General features: G+C 54.3%; 7 protein-coding genes across 7 annotated transcripts; 3 read left to right on the top strand and 4 right to left on the bottom strand.

The window, feature by feature from the left end:
* Positions 1 to 232: 232 nt before the first annotated feature.
* Positions 233 to 1362, bottom strand: W97_00826 (uncharacterized protein; the record flags this gene model as incomplete). Its single annotated transcript, XM_007778738.1, has 3 exons — positions 233 to 313; positions 370 to 1272; positions 1339 to 1362. 3 exons carry the CDS (start codon positions 1360 to 1362, stop codon positions 233 to 235), a joined length of 1008 nt encoding a protein of 335 aa, XP_007776928.1.
* Positions 1363 to 1757: 395 nt separating this feature from the next.
* Positions 1758 to 4284, top strand: W97_00825 (uncharacterized protein; the record flags this gene model as incomplete). The annotated part of the gene is made up of 4 exons (XM_007778737.1): positions 1758 to 1900; positions 1959 to 2128; positions 2186 to 3909; positions 4069 to 4284. The coding sequence occupies 4 exons, from the start codon at positions 1758 to 1760 to the stop codon at positions 4282 to 4284; spliced, it is 2253 nt and encodes a 750-aa protein (XP_007776927.1).
* A 679-nt stretch (positions 4285 to 4963) lies between these two features.
* On the bottom strand, positions 4964 to 8650 carry W97_00824 (uncharacterized protein; the record flags this gene model as incomplete). Its single annotated transcript, XM_007778736.1, has 3 exons — positions 4964 to 8139; positions 8189 to 8527; positions 8593 to 8650. The coding sequence occupies 3 exons, from the start codon at positions 8648 to 8650 to the stop codon at positions 4964 to 4966; spliced, it is 3573 nt and encodes a 1190-aa protein (XP_007776926.1).
* A 590-nt stretch (positions 8651 to 9240) lies between these two features.
* W97_00823 (uncharacterized protein) lies at positions 9241 to 10156 on the bottom strand (the record flags this gene model as incomplete). The annotated part of the gene is made up of 3 exons (XM_007778735.1): positions 9241 to 9506; positions 9755 to 10063; positions 10114 to 10156. 3 exons carry the CDS (start codon positions 10154 to 10156, stop codon positions 9241 to 9243), a joined length of 618 nt encoding a protein of 205 aa, XP_007776925.1.
* Positions 10157 to 11847: 1691 nt separating this feature from the next.
* W97_00822 (uncharacterized protein) lies at positions 11848 to 12967 on the top strand (the record flags this gene model as incomplete). Its single annotated transcript, XM_007778734.1, has 2 exons — positions 11848 to 12413; positions 12478 to 12967. The coding sequence occupies 2 exons, from the start codon at positions 11848 to 11850 to the stop codon at positions 12965 to 12967; spliced, it is 1056 nt and encodes a 351-aa protein (XP_007776924.1).
* Positions 12968 to 16814: 3847 nt separating this feature from the next.
* Positions 16815 to 17629, top strand: W97_00821 (uncharacterized protein; the record flags this gene model as incomplete). Its single annotated transcript, XM_007778733.1, has 2 exons — positions 16815 to 16840; positions 16891 to 17629. The coding sequence occupies 2 exons, from the start codon at positions 16815 to 16817 to the stop codon at positions 17627 to 17629; spliced, it is 765 nt and encodes a 254-aa protein (XP_007776923.1).
* A 670-nt stretch (positions 17630 to 18299) lies between these two features.
* Positions 18300 to 21059, bottom strand: W97_00820 (uncharacterized protein; the record flags this gene model as incomplete). The annotated part of the gene is made up of 5 exons (XM_007778732.1): positions 18300 to 18667; positions 18727 to 19045; positions 19094 to 19356; positions 19434 to 20826; positions 20925 to 21059. The coding sequence occupies 5 exons, from the start codon at positions 21057 to 21059 to the stop codon at positions 18300 to 18302; spliced, it is 2478 nt and encodes an 825-aa protein (XP_007776922.1).
* Positions 21060 to 21077: the final 18 nt, after the last annotated feature.

The following is a 21077-nucleotide window of genomic DNA, read 5'->3' as shown; positions in this document are numbered from 1 at the left end:
ATTAGGAGTCGCCGACTAAATGTGTTACCAGTTGAAACCTAGAAATGGCACATCTCAATGACCGGTAGAGCTTGTTGAGTGTCGACACAGAGCTGATATTCGATTGACACGAGATCGACGTAACGTTTGTGATAAATGCCTCGTCCTTGCCTACTATTAACAAGTTGCCACATGCGCATTCATCCCTCCAACGCCTCATGGTATCATACAGCTGCGCATCGTGGAAGCTCAATTATTCGCCGCCGAAGTCCCCTCCGCCAAAGTCGTCACCGCCGCCAAAATCGCCGCCGGCATCTTCCATGCCCTCCTGGTACTGCAGATTGTTAGTAAGCTATATCTTCCGAGGCTCTAGAATGATATTCCACTTACCCCTTCCGCATAATCATCATCCATTGCATTCGCCAACATCGCGCCACCCAGAAGGCCACCACCAAGACCGAGTGCGGCGGCACCACCAACACCCATGCCCGGTTTCCTCCCACCTGGATAGCCGTGCATACCGCCCATACCACCCATACCACCGTGGCTTCCACCAAACCCGCCCATACCGCCCATACCGCCATGGCCACCATGGCCACCGCGACCAGCAAGACTGGCAAGAGCACCGAGACCACCCATACCACCCATAGCACCGCCGCTGCTATGGCCGTAGCCCTGCTGTGGGTAGCCACCATACCCAGCCTGGCCATAGCTCTGCTGCGGGTAGCCATGTGGTTGCGGATATCCATGCTGTTGCGGGTAACCATGTTGGCTATGCTGACCCTGCTGAGCAGCAACGGTGTTCAGCTTGTCCTTGATCTTGCCAAACAGGCCGCTCGAGGACGACTTCCTTTTCGACCCATCTGCGCCGGGATCCAACATTGAACCGTATTTCTGCTGGGCTGGTACACTGCCGCCTTGCTGGTTGTAGCCGTCCGAACCATGGCTGACGGGTCTGCCATGAGCGCGTGATTCTTCCTCGGCTTGCAGCCTGCGCGCATACGCCTCATCGGATTCTGTGTTGTTTTGGCTGTACCCTCCAGCGCCGGAGCCGTACGGGTTGCTGGAGCTCAGGCCTGTTTTCTCGGCGGTGACGGGTCTTGAGTCGCCGTGGTTGTACATTGGTGGGACATCGGACGATGTGCGGTGATCTGATTCACCGGGGGGATAGACGGGCGATTCTGGCCGCTCCCATTGGGATTGCTTGGTGTAAATGTTGACATAGAAGTACTCGTTGTACTGGGAGTTCCAGACTGCTTTCCAGCCTTCGGGGACCTTGGGCGGTGGAGGGATCTGACGACACTCTGTTAACACGAGAACCACACGATAGACAGTTTAGGAGGATGTTGGACTCGGTACCGAAGGAGGCGCGTAGTCCGCCATGTTGCGTTGAGAACGAGAGTCGAGAGGTTCGGCTTTGAAGTTGGGTCGGATCGAGGATGTTATGATTTACGACTCTAGGAAGAGACGATCAAGGGTAGTTATGGGCGAGGGAACAGGAGCTTAAAGGGTGTCCAGTTCCAACGGATGACTCTCCGCCACCAGGATGACGATGCGGCCAAGTGGTTCAGTCAAGGCTGCGTCATGAGGCTGAGTGAGGGGCGCACACAACCTCGACAACTTGGAAGCCCGATCGCCCCCGTTTTACCCCGCCATCGCATGCTCAGCGGAGTTCCGCCCCCCTTGACTGGCGGAGTGGCGGAGAGGAATGTTTTTAACTTCCGCAGCATCAACCTCAGACACCAACAGGCACCCACCGTCCAACCATTGGCTGTAGGATGACCACTGAAACCCCCGATCCTCGAAACCTGAACACTTGGGAGGATGCATTCCGACACCCTATACCCGTCGTGCGGAGGCTCGAGCAGCAGCTCCGCAAACATGATTCTGAGAACCGCGCCAAGTTGCGGTCGTTGGTGGGGTGAGTGACATGGCCTCTATTGGGAATAATCGAATCCAAATTGATGTGAGGTATGCAGTGCCAGCTACAGAGATCTTCTCGAAACGGCGGAGAGGATCATCGGCATGAATGAGCAGATACAGCGGGTTGAGACAACCCTGGGCAGCATGAGCCAAAGATGCAATACGCGGGCTGTTGAACGGATGACTCGAAACCGTACGAGACTCGAGCAGCAGTGGACTGCCCAGGGTGCGTTACCTATAACACACGTTCAACGTCTATAGCGCCTTACTCACATCATTGCAGACCACGATCGCTACGCCTTGGCATCGCAGCTTGCAGTCCTCCAGAGCTGTCCGGCGGTGATATCGCGATTACTCAAAAAGGACGGCTCCCGGTTGCTTGCGTCAAAGCTATTGGTCATCTCGAGACTTCTTCACAAAACGCTGTCCCGGCTATCAGATGCGCCGCCCTTGCTAGATAGCCTCAGAAGTCGACTAGCATCACTTCGGCGGAAGCTGCTTAAGAGCATCGACAAGTCCTTCTGCGATACCAAGGTCCTGCCACACTGTCTTGTCGAAGATATGTGTGCTTTCTCTCTTGCAACGAGCTCGACACCAACGGATGTCCTCCGGCATTTCCATCATGTTCGGCTAGAGACGATGTCCCAGCCGTTCAAAGATGAACAGGGCATACTATCAGCTTTGAGCTGTTTCACGAGGACACTGCTTGACACGCAGAAAATTTTCCCGAAAGAGCTCGCTGACTCGCTGGTTGAGTTGAAGGCACGCCCTCTGCTTCAGGACAAGAGTGTGCAGGCAGTCACAGAGCTAAATCTCGACATTCATGAAAAATGGATTGCTGACGAAGTTCGGAACTTTACGCCCTGGCCGCGGCACGAGGAGCTGCAAAGGACCGAGTCGGAGAGGATGTGTAAAGCGTGGGCTAAGCAGGCACTTGCAGCTTTTCTTAAAGGTACAAAGGCTGCGCTTATGGCAGAAGAAGATCTCAGAGCCCTGGTCGCGGTGCGCAAGGAGGTTCTGGATACCTGGCTCCCTCTGGCGGGCCGTTTGCCTGGGATCAACTCGGCTGCGGTGCTTGATGAGCTTCGTGAAGTTCTGAATGCGCGACTTTGCGGAGTCGTTGATGACCGCGTCGGACAGCTCACCGACCTCTCCCTCGAAATCAGTAAAACGCTGGAGACGCGGCAGCCTGGCATGGCAGGCGCCACGCCGACTCTTTGGTCTCCATCAATGACCTCAATGCCGCTAGGTAACGGTGCCGTGGCGTTCAAGCAAGCTATCCTGGACTGCAGTCATGGTCGCAACGCTAGCGTGCTCAAGATTATTGCGGTATACGATCAGTGGGCGAATTCGATCTCCGCAATCTATGCTGTCATCAAGGAGATGAAAGACACACGATGGGACGATGATCTTACCGCCGATGATGACGATGACGAATTTGGCCTTGACTCCAAGCAGGCTTTGCTCTCCGAAGACGATCCACATACGCTGAGCGAAGCCGTTGACGAAGCCTTAACAGCTGCCTTTGACGTACTGACACGACAGCTGAGAGAGTTGATAGCACAGACAAGCGAGGGCACTCCCGCTTCTGGTGACAATACTTCGTCTCAAGTCATTTTCCTGCTCCGTGTCCTTCGCGAAGCAAGCCAGCGCCTTTCCGGCCTCAACCTTCGAAATGAAGTCACCTCTGGCACGCCTCCATCCAACCGACTGGTCTCGCTTGCCGAACCTCTACATCTATACCTCGCCACCGCAGTCTCGTCACCTGCTATCTCCACATACACCACCCCTTTGCAAAAGCTTGCAAAAGCAAAGAGCGTTCTGACCCGAGCACTCTGGGAAGGAACCCCGCCCCTTCCAGTCCAGCCATCGCCAGCGACATTCAGATTTCTCCGGAAGCTAGCGACGCATATGGCGGACTGTGGGCCTGACCTGTGGGCGCCTGGTGCGGTAAGAGTGCTCAAACTCAAGCTGAGCGAGGAAGTCGGGAAGCTGGTTCATGGGCATGTTGAGCGGCTTGATGACTCCGAGGGCAGCATGACGAACGGCGCCCATACTGAAGATACTGTCGGCGCTGACGGGTCTGAAGCTACTGAGAATGACCAATCCGCTGGGGAAGATGTCCATGCTTCGTCAGTCAACGGCATCAACGACTTGCAGGTCAAGAAAGACAAGTGCATCCAGCTATTGTTTGATACGCTGTACTTGAAGCGTGCGTTTTCTGTATCTACCGACGGCTCATCGCATGAGCAGGCACTTGACGGTGTTGTTCGTGAGCTCGAGGTGAGAGCAGCGTTGGATGCAGCTGCGGCTGAGCGGGTCAGAAAGAACGCTGCGGACTACTGGAAGAGGACGTATTTGCTTTTTGCGCTGTTGGCCTAGGGACGATGGATTAGCATCGTTCCGGAAATGAATGGCAACCGTCTGCTCAAGGCTTTCTCAACCGTGCTGCCACGAACCTCGTGCCTTGTGATGCCGCTGCCGGAATGCCCCGGGAAATAGCCTTCCCTTGCTCGCCTTTAACACTGAGCACAGAAGTGGGAACAACAAGACATTCGTGGGAGATAATGGGATGCGCGTCATGGTCTTAATCGAGAGATTGCTCGGCCTGCCATGCTATAGCTATTCAATATTATTTGTAGTCCGTCAAAGCCTTTGGTCACTCGCTTCGGACGTCACCTGAGCATGTTTTCAGGCATGTGTATGTTGAACCTTGCCACCTTGTGTAGGAGATACGTTTCGTATTGCGCAGATTACCCAAGCTGCTTGACTATCTTGCAAAGCTTAACCAAGGAAAGCGGCAAGTACAAGTGAGAAACCATTAGCAGACCCGCCACACCCTCTCCGCTCGCCTGCTGCTGCATCGTGTCGAACTGAACCAAAGGAGAGGGGTGTTGTGTGCATGTGTAAATGTTGAGGGAGGGGTGTAAGGGAAGGAAAGTGGGGAACGCAGGCAAAGCAAGCTGCAGTCTGCCGGAAAGCCACCTAGTCGCAATCGCTAAGCCGAGGACCACCATATCTTCTGCTCGGCAAAGAGAGCCATAGATCCATCGAACTTCATCTAGACATCACGGACCTTGAAGTCCTCTGGAGGTCCATACTCACTGTCCAAATCCTCCGGAAGCTCAGCCTCACTACCCAAGACGGTGTCACCTTTATGGTCAGACTCAAGATACGACGCAAGCGCCGGACGGACCGCATGGCGAGAATCCATAAGCCCACGGTTGCGCTTACGCAATGGACCGTAGTTTGGAGTGGTCTCAAAGGTCAGGGAACGCTTCCATTCGCCAAACGTACTGTGGGGCTGAGCAATCGTGCCGATAGATGTACCAGCAGCGGCTGGCGCTTCATTTGCAGCTGCGAGCTCAACCTTGAGGTTGTCATCCTTCGCATTTTCCACTGGCATATTGAGAGAACGCTTGAACTCCGTGGTGTTCAGACTCTGCAGATAGTCACCCAGGTCTTCATCCTGGTGCGAGTAATCAAAAGAAGTGTCTCCGAATGACAAGTCGGTTCCGTCATTCGGTGGGCCGTAGTGGTAGTTCGTAGCAAAGGGCGGGATAGCAGAAGACATGTTTCCGTACGACCGATCGCTCGCATCGTATGGTCCATGAGTTGCGAGAGGTGCTGCTTCGAGGTCCGCGTTGCGGTGCAGAGCCTCGCCGAGTGCCTTCGCAGTGGCTGGCGCCAGGGGTTTCCCCACAACACGATAAGCTTCTTCATACTCGTAGGATTTCTTCTCCACTGGCCGACGGCGGGGTCGCTCCACATGAAGAACGCTCGTGCCGTGCAGGATGTCATGGTCGTAGTCCGAATAATAGGTATGCTGCACATCGTAGTCGTAGCCCACGCTAACGCTATGTGGGTCGTAACTATGGCCCGAGTTGTTGGGCTGACGCGTAGCAGCAGAGAACTTGTGTGCTTTACTGTCCGGATGAGCAGAAGCCGGTGCAGTCACCCAGGCCGAATTGTACCCGGGATATCCATTCTTGAAGTCCTGGATGCCGAAACGCGAGGCATCATAAGGGCCAGGCTCCGGATAATCCAGCAGATCTGAGGCCCAGCCTGGCAGAGCAGCATTTTGCGCCGATGTGGTGTATGCTGGCACCGGAGGAGCTTCGCGAGGGTGCGTCGATGGCGATGTAGGCATCGCGTCTGCAGCAGAGCGCATCTCCCAAGGATGAGTTTCATAGTATGTGCTATGAATCATAGGACTGAATGCCTGGTCTGGGGGAGAAGCGGTTAGGTATTCCACATGTGGACCGGCAGGAAGTATGGATTCGGCGCCTTCCATGTGCGGAGCAGTAAAGATGTTATCTAAGCCTTGGAGATCAGTTTCTCTATCGCTCTTCGTATCCCATCCACTCTGGGCATTGTCTGAAGCGGGTTCGATCTTTGTGGCCAGGTCTTTCTCAACTTGTGGCGTTGCACCGTTCAAGGTAGCCTTTTTGCCTACACCTTCGGACTTCTGTTGGACATATTCAGCCTTGGTGTCCTTCACGACAGAGGTCACATTGCCCGTCGTGACAGTGACAACAGGCGGAGCCTCGATCGTCAGCTCGAGGATGTCTGGCACGATTGTGACCTTTGTAGTTCCATCGTTCGACACCGATAATTGACTGGCTTGCTCGCATCGCTTTTTGACAGCCTTGTGCATGTTCATGATACGATCCTTGGACTGATCCCCGAGCTCGGGTCCGCCACGCAACGGGCTATTAGTCGAGGCCTCCGCCTTCCTGATTACCCACTTGCGTCGTCGTGTTGATTCTTCCAGGGAAGTCAGATCACCTACACCTTCCGACTTGGACTGTACCAGCTTTACCTTGGTGCTATTCGCAACAGGGGCAGCGATGCCTGTCAAGATGGTCTCTTCAAGGCGAGCCCTGGTGTTGGGCTTGGAGAGTGTGGTTGCCTTCATTGTGTTGCCAGTCGAAAATGACGATTGGTGGGCCCGTTCGCGCTGAGCGGTCCTGATCCCTTCTTGGATTATCTTGAGATTCTCGAGCTTCATTTGACCGAATGTGATGGGGATGACCGCTCGATCTTTGCTCTTCGACGATGACGTTTTCTTCGACTCCTCCTCGATAATATCGAGACCTTGATGGGCTTCCTGGTGATCTTGAAAGGCTCTCCGAAGCCGAGCCTTTCCATGGTCAAACGTCTCAAAAAGCACACGGAACTGCTCATTTCGCTTCTTGCCCTGTTCGTCGATCTGATCGAGTAGCGGTTTAAAACTAGCGTCCATCTTCTCTTCAATCCCTTGCCCTAGGAAGTTCAAATACGCATCGCGCTCTTCGACCCCTCCGGCAGACTCCATAGCTTGTTTCGCAGAGGAGAAGGGTTGATTATTTGTGCCGCCATTGCATGAGACACCACCAGTCCCAACGGCTGTCGCGGCTTCGGAACCAACAGGCGGTGGAGTCGGACGGCGGAGCTCCGGAAACGCTTTCCAATTCGTCACGCGCGGGCTGCATAAATCTAGCAGATCCACGGCTGTGTATTTGAATCCTTTCTCCTCGGCGGCATACCCTCGCACGTTGCTACCTTTCAAATGTGTAGCGAGTGCCTGAACCCGCTTCATATCCTGTTCGGTGAAGTTGCCCATATTGTCGTAAATCGGCCCCGACACGTGGACTTGCAGTTCATCCAAGGTTGCCCGGGTTGGCTTGATGTCGGGCTCCTCGTCCAGGAACTCTTCGCCGGCTTTTGCAGCGTGCCGAGCCATGCGCCCGTTGTTCAAGCCTCGGCTAAGGGTGGAGAGGATTTGCAACTTCTCCTCCAAATTTGGCATCCAGTCAGGTGGCACCATGCCGCACCTCCGCCTCCGCTCATGCCCAACCTCGAACTCAGTGAGCTCCAGCCAGGGCGCATGCTTGCTTCCAATTTTCACGCCAACAGGAGGAGGAATCATGTCGGGCTTTGGCGGTCGGCTCCCTGGAACGTAGATGTACTTACCATCAAGGCGACCTTCTTGTAGGTAGTGCAGCTCGTAGCCCTCGGGCGGTGGGTCAGGATATGGAAGGACAGAGTCGCGTGAGGTGGTTGCGCGGCGAGAAAGGCCTAGATCCGACTCGAATGGGAGAGCGGGAGATTCTGGGGGGGTCGATGAAGTGGGTGTGGGATGGAGTAGACGCATTGCCTTAACAAATTGAGCTTCAGGAGACTCCGTCACCACAGATGGATCATCCGGCTCTGCGACCATGGAAGACGAGGAACTTGGGATGGCCGGAGCGTCACCTGCATTGTTGTGAGCATCAGACGAACGAAGGAGTTAGACTCTACTCACCATGAATAGGGCAATTCACCCGGCGTGGCTCAGCTTTCTTCTCCGTCTCGGCAACCTTCTGAGCGATCTCGTGTGCGACAACCATGAAAAGCGCCATGATAGCATCATTCCAGGTCAGGGCGGTAGGACCTTGCAATAGGACAGTGAAGCCGTCAGCGGATGTGACAGCAAGCTGAGCTGCAACATTGCCGGCTTGATAGGTCGGTGTCGTAGGCGGAAAGAGCGGCAGGCGAGGAATTTCGACTAGTACAGCTCGAAACCCATTTTCAGCGTGCGAAGCAAGGACTTCAAGGTAGTTATTCAGTACGATCTTGCGTGGAAAGAGCGCTCTAGCGTTCGCTGTGGACGTCTTAGTACTAGGACTACGGGGCAGTATGCGTAGACGAGGTATAGAGGGAGCGTACCCTTGACCTGCTGGAGCAGATCGCCCACATCGGGTGCCACTCCAGGCTTAAGCACCATCACGGGGCTTGACGAAAGCTCGCTGCGGCAGGCGTTCACTGACTACTGTTGAGTAGATCTTTGAGCGCCGTCTGAGAGAGTGATGTCGAGAGTGGGAAAGGAGGCGGAAGTACGAAAGCGTATGGTTGACAATGCCTTGTGTTGTTGGTGGAGTGTGAGTTGTTGGAGGGAGGATTGTTGCAGGCAGAAGTTTTGTGCCCGCTGCCGGCGTTTGCGCGACGTGATTTGCGCGACGTGATTTGCGGTTACCAAGCAACGGGGAATCAAGGAAGCGGAAGTGAGTGAAGGCGTAAGAACTGAATCACGTGAACGGTTCGATGAGCTGTCGGGAGGTACATGTTATCGCGCAAGTAGTGCTTCACGACGCCCGAGCTTGTGTAACGGTGCCGACCAGGTACAGCTATCGCACTGTAACCATTCCGGAGCAGTGTTGTAGAATCCGGGCTCGAATGAAGAAATTCAAACCATTTGCCCGTGTTCGTCCCCGCTTGTAATCAGATTCCATGCAAGCCAGCCAAATGCAACTGCAACTGAGTACCGTTCGCTTGCCCGTTGCCTCCACAAATACGAACGTCATCTCACGGGAAACTCTACAAACCAGCGTATGTCTGGTCATCCTCGTCTTGGATATGCTCAACTTCCGTAGCGGAGCCTTCATCGGAATCCCCGTTGCTATTGCCATTAGTACAGGGCAGTGAATAGCCGGAAGCTCCGGAGGAATTGCGGCGCTCAACCACTTGGCCGGCCTGGCGGATTGACAACGCCGGAACGATAGTGCGGGACCTCTGACGGGTGAGGATCGGTACGTTTGATGTGGTCGTATTGGCTTGCGGGTCGGACGATGAAGGTTCTGCAGCTGCAGTGGTTCGTCCATTGGTTCGACGAATGTGGAGGGGCTCGCTATGGGTTCTATGGGTTGCTTTGCCAGCGAAGACATCAGTGCCGAACTTGGAGGAGTGATTGGTGACTGGTGATGTATCCATTCTGAATACAACTCCGGACATCGAGTCCGACGATGTAGTTGAAGAGAAGCCTGTGATATTAGCGGATGTTTGCACTCTGTGGGAGGAAAGATATTCAACATACTGCTACCTGCGGACTCACCCATCTCGATTCGTTCAGCAACCATGTGAGCCGTTAACATGAGCAACGCGTGTACGGCATCGTACGGCTCCGGCCTAGCCGGACCTTTCAGGAGCAGCTTGAATGAAGGAGGCTGGAGAGGTGCGTCTGCTGGTGTGAAGCCGTTTGAGGCAACACGAGCGTGCTTGAAAGCGGTAGAGGGATGGAAGACGAGGGCTGCACGAACGAGGTCATCGTTATCATCCACGACTGAGGCGATGACGGCGTCAAAGGTTCCGATTGAATGAGTCTTAGATCCATGATGGGCGTTGAAGAGCAGGGCGGCGTTGGCTATCAGGATTAATATTTGATACTGGAAGGGGCATCAGCGATGAACGTACCGAAGAGCTGCTGGCGGACCTCCTTGAACGTGAGGGGAGGCATTTTGTGTTTCTGCAGAGCGATTTGCTGGAGAAGGTTCAGGTGATGGTTGAGCTAAGATCGTAGTTGCATGGCGTACAATAACTAGTTGCTATCAGGGTGTTGGTCAGTTGTGGAAGAGTTTCGTGTTTCCTAGAAGATCTAGCATACATATAGATGCCAAGACCTGTGCAATGAGCAAGCGGGTGCTCAATAGCGTCGACAGCCAATAGCGGTGATTACGTGAGCATTTTGTCGCCAAACAAATGTCAGGCAGCAACCATTCAAGTTGGAAGCACCTAGTTATGGCGGCAAAGAGCCAGTTCGCTTTGGCACGCCGACAATCCGAGGCTACGTCAGTGCATTCGGGCCGGGAGGGCTTCCATTGTTTTGTACAGGAAAGCCGAGAAGTTTGAAAAGCCAGCTACTGCTCTCCGGGCGTTTCTTCTGGTGCCTGAAGTGGCTTTCTAACAAACTTGAAAACATAAACCTCGAATCTTTCGACCCATTGCACGCACTGTCGTCGTCTTTGATATATGTCTTTGGGTTTGCGAAGACAATAAGCGCCATCTAGATTCAGTGTTGATTCGACTTCGCTGTGATGCTATCATGGACTCCGAATAGAACTGATGGTCCTCAAGGGACTTTGAAGCTGTGGCGCTTCAGTGGGCACAAAGAAGAAGACACTCATTGATGAGTTGGGACAGCCATATTTGAGTCCGTGAAACGAGAGTAAGACGAATAACTACGGTAAGGTCGATGAGAATGAGCGCGTGTAGAAAGATCACCGCTTCCAGCGAACGTAGCAGCGCCCGTCTACCGTTTAAGTTCCACGTCACGTAAGCGATCGGACGCCATGACTTGGTAGGACATGTGTTCGTGATAGAGTCCCTCAAAGCATCGCATACAGCCACGACATCGTAGTGCTCCTATTGCGCAAGCAAGAGCCGCCTGAAATGCCATACCCGAGCCATATGCAGGCCGAACCGGTTCCAATATCTCAATGGCTCCTGGAGCACGTACACGGAATGTTACGATGTTTCACATACTGGTTGTGGCGGCTAAGTTCAAGAGCATAATGAAGCCAGAAGGACCAGAAGGACCAGAATGAACGTGACTGATCTTCTAGCAGACGTCAAAACAAGCTCGTGCTTACCTAGCCCGCTACTTGCACCGAGTGAGCATTCCAGGTTGGGTGCACGCCCTGGCATAATTCCTCGCCATGTCAGACAGATCTGGATACTCGTGCTGCTGTATCTGTGTAGGTCATGTGTTCGGGAACAACGAGGTCGTGTGGAGAAGGGCTCCGAGTGAATGTCGCATCTCCTCGATGAGGAGACTGGTGAAAACACTGGGCGTTTCAGCCCTTCGACATTCTGCCCAATCCCCACCTTGACCGCCCTGGAGCTGAAGCTGACGTAGGCAAGAAGAGTGCAAAGCACTGCAACCGAGCATTTCACCGCCCAACCAAACATCGTAACTGGGCATAAATCACAAAGAGTGCCACCATCGTAGACAAACCGCACCAGTCGCGTGGCCGTATGCTCCAAGAAACAGCGCAGGGCTGAGCCGCTTCAATTGCAGGCTGCGGCGCCAACCCCTCGCATGGCTTGACCACCTCAAGCCAACGTTCAGCCTCAGTCCGCTCCTCTCCTCCAGGCCGTGACACTCAGTAACTCCCGGACTCATCATAACGCTACACTAAGCTCTCCACCATGACACGAAGCGGCGTCGATTGCTGCACAGGCATCGCCCTCACCATCCTCTGCGGGCCATGCATATGCTTATATTTCGGCCTCACGGCATGCTTCTGTCCCTCCCGACTGCGTCGAAGACCATGCGTGCACGATCCGAAGGCGAACTTTGAGAAGCGCCAACGCAGCGCTCCGAGACCTGCGTTGAGGCGGAAGCGAGCCCTCACACTACCATTGCCAGAGAATTCAAGCGGTGTGCTATCAGAGAAGCCGACGCAGCGGACATACGACCAGCAGCAGTCACGCCTGTTCAAGCTGCCTCTTGAGCTTAGGGAACAGATCTACCGAGAAGTGCTTAGCGGCCCACCAATACACATTATCCGAAAGCAGAAGAAGCTGGGTCATCTGAGGTGTAAGGCTATCAGGCCGGAGGACTGTCCCGTCAAGTACGAATTCGGAGGGAAGGCCGACAGCCGGCAAACCTGCTGGGGCCTCACCGACAACGTAGGAGTGTGGTGCGGACGATCAACCTGGCACGAACCCACAGACGGCGGGATCCTGCCGTTGCTCAGATCGTGCCGGCGCATGTACGTTTGTCCCTTCCAGCGACACATAGTGTCTAGTCATGTGCTGACAAAGCGAACCCGCTAGATACTCCGAATCAGTCAACATCCTCTACACGCATAACACCTTCTCCCTCAACGATCTCGACTCCCTCCGCTACCTCTCCAGCACCCTTGTTCCGCTCCGCCTCGCGCTAATCAAAACCTTACACCTCCACTGGTCTTTCACAGAACCTCTCTACGACATAGTCCACGAGCTCTTCCGTGACGCAGGGCTCTACACCTCGCTCTACCCACCCCACGACGAGGCCACCTGGGAAGAGTGCTGGCGAATCATATCCACGCAGATGACAGGGCTACGAGACATCCATATTGCGATTACAGACGGCCCGGGACGCTGGGATGAGACGCAGGAGCGGAAGATGCTGGAGCCGTTGAGGAAGGTCAATATGTCAGGCGGCGGCTCTTTTGAGATTGCATTGCCGTGGCAAGGGACGTATAGGCATGCGAGGGACGCACCTTTTACGATTGTTAGGCCGGTTCCTGATGAGGATTCGGATTCGAGTGATGACGACTGAGAATGCGTTGAGCGTCAAGGATGATACCATGCGTACTTCGCTGGTATGAGTTCGCTGGTATGACTGTTGGGGGCTTTTCTGGATACCAGAGATCCGCTTCACGGGACGGGTTTTCTTTCGTATCGAGCCAACAAGTGCTATGTACGGTCCTAGAGCAGGTAGTAGAAGATTCCGGGTAGTAGAAGATTCACGAAATCACCTATATCTTAGTCCTTGCCCGGTGACAAAGCAACTATCATTGTCATAGGCAACACGCAGTCGGCTGTAAGCAGTTTCTGATATCAGACCGGGTGGCAAGCCAAATGGAGCTGTTAGCTCCACCTCATCTCCCAGGAACAGGCCGCCTACAGTGTCTGGTGACCTAAACGAACCAAAACGAAGTCTCCAGTCATTGCCGGATTTACTTTTTGTTGCTTGAGAAAAACATGTTGATCACTTTGGAACAAGCAGAGCCCGAGGTATGTATTGACTTATCACTCACGTTATACACTTCTACCATGACTATAGGAACATCTAAATCCACAATGATTCCCAACCTGTCAGGCAGCCACATAATGAGTCGATTCCATCCGCCTCCCGCTCAGAGTACCAGAAACTCATCCAAGATAGGCACCACTATTGCTCTCCATGATACTGGATTGCAAAACACTTGACGTCTCTCAAGACTAGGTAACGCAACATCCGTTCAGTGACTCAGTATTCCACGTCGCGCCTGGTCACCTTAAAGACCATGAGTATCGTGTAGACTTCAGGCCTGGGCTAGTCGTACACAACCATGTAGCTGCGAACGAGGCCAGAGAATTTAGCTGTGCGATCAAACGGAAACGCCAGCCGGAAGGCCCTCGTCGGTATTGCGGCAGGTACCCTTCTGTGCAGGGCTCTGGCACTTCTGACCCTGCCGGATTTTGACGTGGCAACGGCGGCTGTGGAAGTGGCTGTGCATGTGGTTGATTGTGTACTTGGAGCTATGGAAGCCGACATCCTTAGTCTAGCGGTTCCGGACGTGCTGGGTGCGGTTGATGTCGATCGGCTCGGCCATGGCGACGCAGTCTTGTTCGCTGAACAAGGTGATGGCGCTTGACGCTCCTGGTCGACTAGAGGTAGGCTCTGCCCCGTTCTCAGACAAGACCAGCACAATAAGCAGGCGGGTAGATCGAGCCTGCCTTGGTGGGGGCACCAATTGATCAGCACTTCGAGTCGCAGTCATACATCCAACGGCATCATAGCTCTGAGCCTCTGAATGGGAGCAGCCGCCAGCTCTAGTAGTGTATATCAAAGTCGGTTCAATCGAGAAGTTCGTAGTCGAAACTTGGGTCTGGCTGGCCGAGCCTTTCCTCCTGGGGATCCGCATGTCCTCCAGACTCGATGTTGTGAAAGACAAGCAGTCTGGGTATAGGACTCGGGTGACCATGTCGTGCACGATCGCGGTAGCGCGGCACAAGGACAACTCGAAAAGGTCGCTGCGCCATCCTTGCTCCAGATTATCCGACGCCAAATTCGCAATTAAACTGGACTCATAATCTTGTTAATCTTAGAGCAACTAGACCAATTTCACGCGATAGAAAAGTAGAACGCGTACACCAGTTTAGCTCCTTAATACATCAATCACCAAAAGTGTCTTTGGTCTGTAGACCGTACTCTTGCTTTATCCACTGCCAGGGCTACGAGAGGCTTTTGATGCGGTAACAGGCTTTTCGAATCGCCCTTGGTATTAGCATATGACGATCACGGTAATAATATCGCGATCACAGAAGGCATCAGGAACAACACGGAGAACAAAACGAGTGGTATTAAGCTTGAAACTATCATACAGTGAGTGACTTGATGCGTCGTGAAGCCAAAGAAGTCTTTCACGCGCGTCCTCTATCCAACTCCGCAAGTGATATCCATCCTACTCCGCCACACTGGTCCAGCCGCTCAAGCTCGAGGCTACAGTATGAAGAACTCCGGAATGAAAGGTTCGTCGGCATTCTCCCTCGAGTAGTGCCACGCCACTGCACCGCGCTCCAAGACGCAAGTCTGCAGCCTTGGCATTCTTGCAAGCTCTTTCAGATACTGCGGCGTAGAGAAGTCGCAGTGGTTGTTGCACGAGCAGTCGGCGTCGTTCGGTCTGTTTACGCAGCCCCAAGATACCAAGCCGAGGTGACTGAGTTTTTTGAAACGGAGCGCGCAGCGTTGGATAAGGGTGATCAGTTCTTCCCGATGGCACATCGGGATGCCCTCGACGTCGAGTTCCACGTCGACGGTATACAGGTTGTCTAGAAGCGCGGGCGGAGCGAACAGGATGCTGGGTTGGGTATAATCTTTGCTGGTGATGCAGAACGTGAATTCCGCTCCTTTGTATGCGAAGGGTGCGTATTCTTCATAAGTCTGACGGCACACGTGGAGGAGCGCATGGGGATGTTCTTCGGTTTCGCTTGACTTTTGTGAGATCTCCGTTACTTGAGGCTTTGCTTGTGCGTGTGTTGGGCGAGTTTTGTTGCAGATAGTCGAGGGTCGTGCGTAAGTGGTCGCTCGGCCTGCATCGTGTTCTTCTTGGCATTTCCGACCCCTCGCGACTTGATGATGCATGTCTTCGTCTGACTCCAAGGGACCATGAAGTCGGCCCACCAATGATGAACCATCGAGTACCAGCTCATATACGATGTGACGGATCTCGAGTGGAATCCCAAGGAAAATAGAGTGTTTTGGTGGTTCTTGTTGCACGGTAGCAAGTCGGAGTATTTGGTGGGAAGGAGCGACCACGGGTTGGCCATTGGATCCAAGAGTTGGCTGTTCCACGAATGAAGACATAGCGATTGTCGTATTGGAAGTGGAGCTGAGTGTGGTGAGAAAGTGCTGGTAGCTTCGAAAGAGCGATTGGTCGAGGGATGATGAATTCGCGAGCGGAGCAAGTGCAGTTGATTGTATTGAGATTTCGAACTTGAGAACGTCGACAGGCTGCTGATGGTGGCTCGATGGTTACTTCGGAGGAACAGTTGTTCGGAGTGATGGTTGCTTTGAAATGATGATTTTTCGAAGTGTGGTTATTTTTCAAGTGATGCTTGCTTGAAGCGATGATTTCTCTGCAGTTTTGGAGAAAAGTTTTGAAACGAGAGGAAGCGGGATCGAGGGGATCTAAGTACTTTTGAGGGCGCCCGAGCGGACGGTTCAATCACTCACCGGATCTCAACAATCAGGCCACATGGATGAGAATAAGGTTCTGAGAGACCGTTTTAGTGGCTCGACCAACGATGGCCAAGAGCGGGGTCAGGTGGCCTGAACGGTAACACTGCAATTGAAGGTAGGGGATACTGGAGGGTTGGGGGGAGATATCAGCAGGGTTCAGGACAACAACACTCGATGCTGCAATGCCTTTACTTTGTTTTTCCCATTTAGATGGAATCTCGGTCATGGATTGCAGTAGGATGTAGCCGTTTATATAGACAACCCTCCGATGATGCTTGCATATGCCGGTGGTGGGGTTGCTGAGAAGGATTATAATCTACTCGTCCGTGGTTGGACGCTTCGGTGGTAGTAGATATGGTCTGGAAATGAGCTAGTAAGCGGAATCCATGGTCGAGCATCTCAAGGTAAACTCTCGCCCACAGAACCGGTCTGAAGGGCGAGGCATACAGTCGCTGTGGTAATCGACCAGTAGCTACCGTTGAGTTTCAATGAAGTCGAACGAAACCTCCGAGGCCACGCGGGATTAAGGGTACCTGCATGTATGTGCACGTGCATGCTCCAGCTTCGGTTCGGCCCGCCAACCAAGAGATCCGCTTACTCAGCCACAGGGCCAACCCCATCCCTCATCCACCTCATCCTTGAGGTAAAGGTTCTCAATTCTCACCCTTGACCTGTTTCAATGTTCGGCCTACAAGAAGCCAAGCGGTACTATACTCTCCGCTCTATGTATTACAGCCAACTGACTAAACATCCAGCATACGGCGCGCAGAGCTCTACTCTCCCCAATCCTCCCCACGCTCGTCGCCCGACCCAGCCCTAACCGAACTGTTACGCTCCAGAGTCCAGCATAAATTTGACGCCATCGACCGTTCAGCACAACCCCAGAACAATGGAAACAACCACGAACAAAGCGGAGATGAGCTCGAGTTCCGCCTCTTCGCCACTCCCACCACCGTCACGACCAGCGGCCCCCAGAAAATACGGCTGCGTTCCCCCTCGCTAGACAATGCCGCGTCGGGTTTTGTACAGCCTTATCGCCCATCGAGCTATTACTTCACTGGGGACCTATCCACTGCGGAATTGGAGCGCCTCGAGAGTGTTGCGGTGAGCGGAGACGGCGTGATTGTGAGGTCGCGCAGCCCATGGCCCGGTTCCGCATATGCATGGAAAGTCACTACCGTCTCAGCTGCTAGCAAGGTCAGGAGTAGCACTACCGAAGAAACACAGCGAGGCGCGGGGGTGGGAAAGAGGAAGCGAATTGGGAAGAAGCACCGCATTGCGCTACGGAAGAAGGCGCAAGTGGAAGCGGAGAAGAAAGCGGCGGCGACCAGGACGGCTGCGGAGAGGGAGGCGGCAGAAAGGGAGAAGAGGACGAAGAGGAATAGGGAGAAGAAGGTCAAGAAGAAGGAGAAAGAGAAGGCTAAGAAGACGGCGGCCAAAGCTGGGGAGGTTCTGAGTGGGCCTGGAGACGGATCTGATGCTGACAGCCCGTGAAGAGGAGCACAGCTGCGTCAGAAGCCTACCCTACAAGTCCCTCAAGTGGATCACAGGAGTTCCAGCCACGCGTACAGCAGTCTGTCATGGTGCGTACCTCTGCTGAGGCATTCACCTAAGTAGCCTGCGCGGAAGCATCGAGCGCTGTAAGCATTTCGGAGTAAGCCCAAGCTTTGCCAAGCTGCACGCCCGTATCAAGAGTGTGTGCGCGAAGTATAGGATCGTGGCCGAGTAGTATGATCGGTTACTACGTTGGGAATAACCAGTCCCGCCGCTGTTCCTGCTTCTCCTGCGTCCAATGTTTGAGAACCGCAGCGTAGAAGTACTTTATCTGCCAAAGGGCCCAAGCAAGCTCTTCGGGGGTTTATGATCTGGATTGGAGAGGAAAGAGCTCAGATTCCAGAGCGCAACTACACGAGGGCTCAGAATTGTGTCAACATGGCCCTCAAGCAAAATAATAGTGAACCCTAAGTCCAACTACAAGAGACTGAGTCGAATATCCGTGTGCTGCAGGTAACAATCCGACACTTCAACAGCGCAGCAAAAGCGCGTCTCAATCGCCAATATCTCGCCACAGAAAGCGCCAGCCAACGCCGCCCGTCGAGCACCACTTCCTTCAAGTATACGCCGCAATCGCCCTCCCAACACAGCCCCCAATTATCCAGCAACATCACGTCCCTACCCCACCACCATGCGCCCTGACCTCCGCCTTATCCAGCTTCTCGACCTTCCTACTGAGCAAATTCCTCAACTCAGGGCTAATCACCTTCTCCTTCTCGGCACCGATGCCTTGGGCCACTGCGTCGCCGACGCTTTGCTTATCCTTGTCAGTGCTAGAGGAAGAAGCAGCGGCACCATTCTGCGACGGTCCTGGCGACGGCGACGAGGGTTGTTGCTCCGGCTTCCGTTGCCTCACGCTAGGGCTGGGGAAATTGTGCTTCTTGTCGATGGTCTGGACGGTGCGCTCGAAGCGGCGGAAGAGCGCCTCTGCGCGGACGAGTGTGGTTTGGAGGTCGATTGTGCCGGAGAGCTCGTTGACTGTTGCCTCGTCAATACGTCATCATCCATCAAACTCGGCCAGTAAGGTGTGCACCCACCGTATTTGAGCACCTCGTCAAACCGCTGCAGGTGCTCCATAATAACGTCTCGATGCTTCTCCAGTATTGCCAGGGCGATGAACAAGTGGAAATTACTGCTCAGCCAGTCCGTCCAGAGACCCTCCCACAGGCGCAAAACATCGAGCCACTCAAACTCGCGCTTGAACCACACGAGCAGCATGCGGAAGAAGAAGAAGAAGTTTGTCGAGTCGGCGGATTGGAGGTGCAGGTAGAGTTTCGGGTCCATGAGTTGGACGAGGTGGTCTAGCGTAAGCAGTTGGAGACGCATGCCGGATTGGTCGCGGAGGAAGTTTCGTTCCTGGTGGTGGGTTAGTGGTAGTAGATGGAGCGATGATGGAAGGCTTACCATGCGCTCCATGAAGTTAACGAAAGCCCAGAAGGCGACTGCGTCGTCTTGCATCACTGCGTAAATGGGCGCGAGAAGGTCGCTCATGCCCTGCACGTAACCAAGGTCCTTGTTGTACTCGTTGTACGTTAGGAGCATGTCCTTCATCTGCTCAAGGTGCACATTCGTGCCGACCTCTGCGAAAGGCGAGTCGGGATCGGGGTGAGGGATGTCCTCTCCCGCGAAGACCTCGATATTGCGGTCTGTTCGGTGCACATCCTTCTCTATAGCACGAACCCCGAAGGATGGGGATTAGTCAGTCTCCCATGATTTGCTGCAGGTGGGTTGTGGAGCAACATACCTATTCTGTTTTTCTGCTCCCTCCACCACTCGGCCTCTTCTGGGGTGGAGTGGCCCTCGACCATCCGCTCCCACCAGCCACCTTTTAATCGGATGTACTCATCCCTTCTACTATTGAAGCTCGCTAGCCGCTCCTCTTTGGTGCTGTTCCACTCATGCACGCCGAGCAAGAACAGCCAAGCCTCCTTCCTGACCCCGTCTTCTGGATGCAGACCACCATGGAATATTCGCTCCTTCACCTCGTCAGGCGTGATCTGCAATCTGCCACTCTTCGCATCGAACCACCCATTCCACTCTTTGATCGTGACCGGCTTCCGCCGTTCGGAAAGCGACAGGTTGCCCGCCTCCATGTCCAGTATTTCGAACTCGCCGACTGCACTCTCCTCCATCTCCAGCACGTCCTTGGCCGTCCAGATTCTCTGGTTCCTCTCTCGTTCGCTCTGCTCTGCGATGCCCATCGCCCATCTCGCTAAGTACAGTCTTGCGCTGTCGAACTCCTCCTGCAGGGTCTGAACTTCTGGGTTCTTCATCAACCTCCTGACCTGGGGCGGAACCTTCGGGTTATCCGCCACAGCCTGCGCCGTGCGCCGCGTGAACGTCGTGACCTGGCTCAGCTTCTCCAAGAAATTCCACCTCGCCTCCTTGAGCGCCTTAGTGACAGGATCCATACCTGCATCCCTCTTCGTCGCCGGCGAAGTTCTTGAGCTCTCTTGCTTGTTGTCCCCCTCTAGCATCTTCTTGACCTTCTCCGTTGTCGGCTTCGGCCCAAAACTCGTCTTGTCTGCCTCGTCAGGCTCGATGAGGTAAATGCTCGGTTCAGCACCACTCCTCACAACGGTCACATAGCGCTTAAGCCAGCGCAGCACCTCGTCCCCGCCCCAAAACATGCCGCCGCCATCGCCAAACGGATCGAAGCTCTCCCGCGCGAGCTTCTTGCGCTGCAGGATCGTCGACTGGCATTCCGAGTCGTGGAAGAAGAGGGCCGGGAACGACTCGCCGGCGCGAGTGTTGATGACCACGCTGCCAAACCACCAGCCGAGGCTCGGTGGGCGCACGAGCAGGCTGTATATCTCGGAGACGGGGACGCCGAAGGCGTAGGTGCCGAGGGAGGAGCTATGGCTCGTGGCTATGGGGGGTGGTGGCACGAGGTAGGAGCGTTTGGGGGGGGAGGAGCTGTCGGAGAGGTCGACTTTGACGTAGATGTCGTGGGCGCTGCCGAGGGAGGACTCGGGCATCCAGGTTAGGAGGAGGTTGGAGGCGGCGATGGTTTGGGTTGAGGAGGAGGAGGTTGGGCGGTCGGGGCTAGAGATGGAGGCGCGGGATGGCTTTTGTTGGACTAGAGCGATGAAGCCGGGGATGTTGTCCTTTGCTGACGGAGTTGGATGCACGTAGACCTGTGGATTCAGGAGTTAGTATAAGGTTCTGTAACCCTCAGTTGCGTACGCTGATACCTGCAGCGTCTGCTGGTGGGACGAGTATATGGTGGGCTGACCTTGCTCTTGGTGTAAAGAAGCTTAACACCCTTCCCGCTGCTTGTGTGTCTTATTGTGTTGTACTCCCCTTCCTCGTCGTCGCTCATATCGTAGAAACTTGCGCTGGGCGACGGTGGACTCTGCGGCGATGCCATGGCGTCCCTACGGCGGTG

Source organism: Coniosporium apollinis (genome assembly GCF_000281105.1).
Source record: "Coniosporium apollinis CBS 100218 chromosome Unknown supercont1.3, whole genome shotgun sequence".
In the NCBI taxonomy this organism is placed as follows: Eukaryota; Fungi; Ascomycota; class Dothideomycetes; genus Coniosporium; species Coniosporium apollinis.
This window is presented reverse-complemented; position numbering and strand designations above follow the sequence as displayed.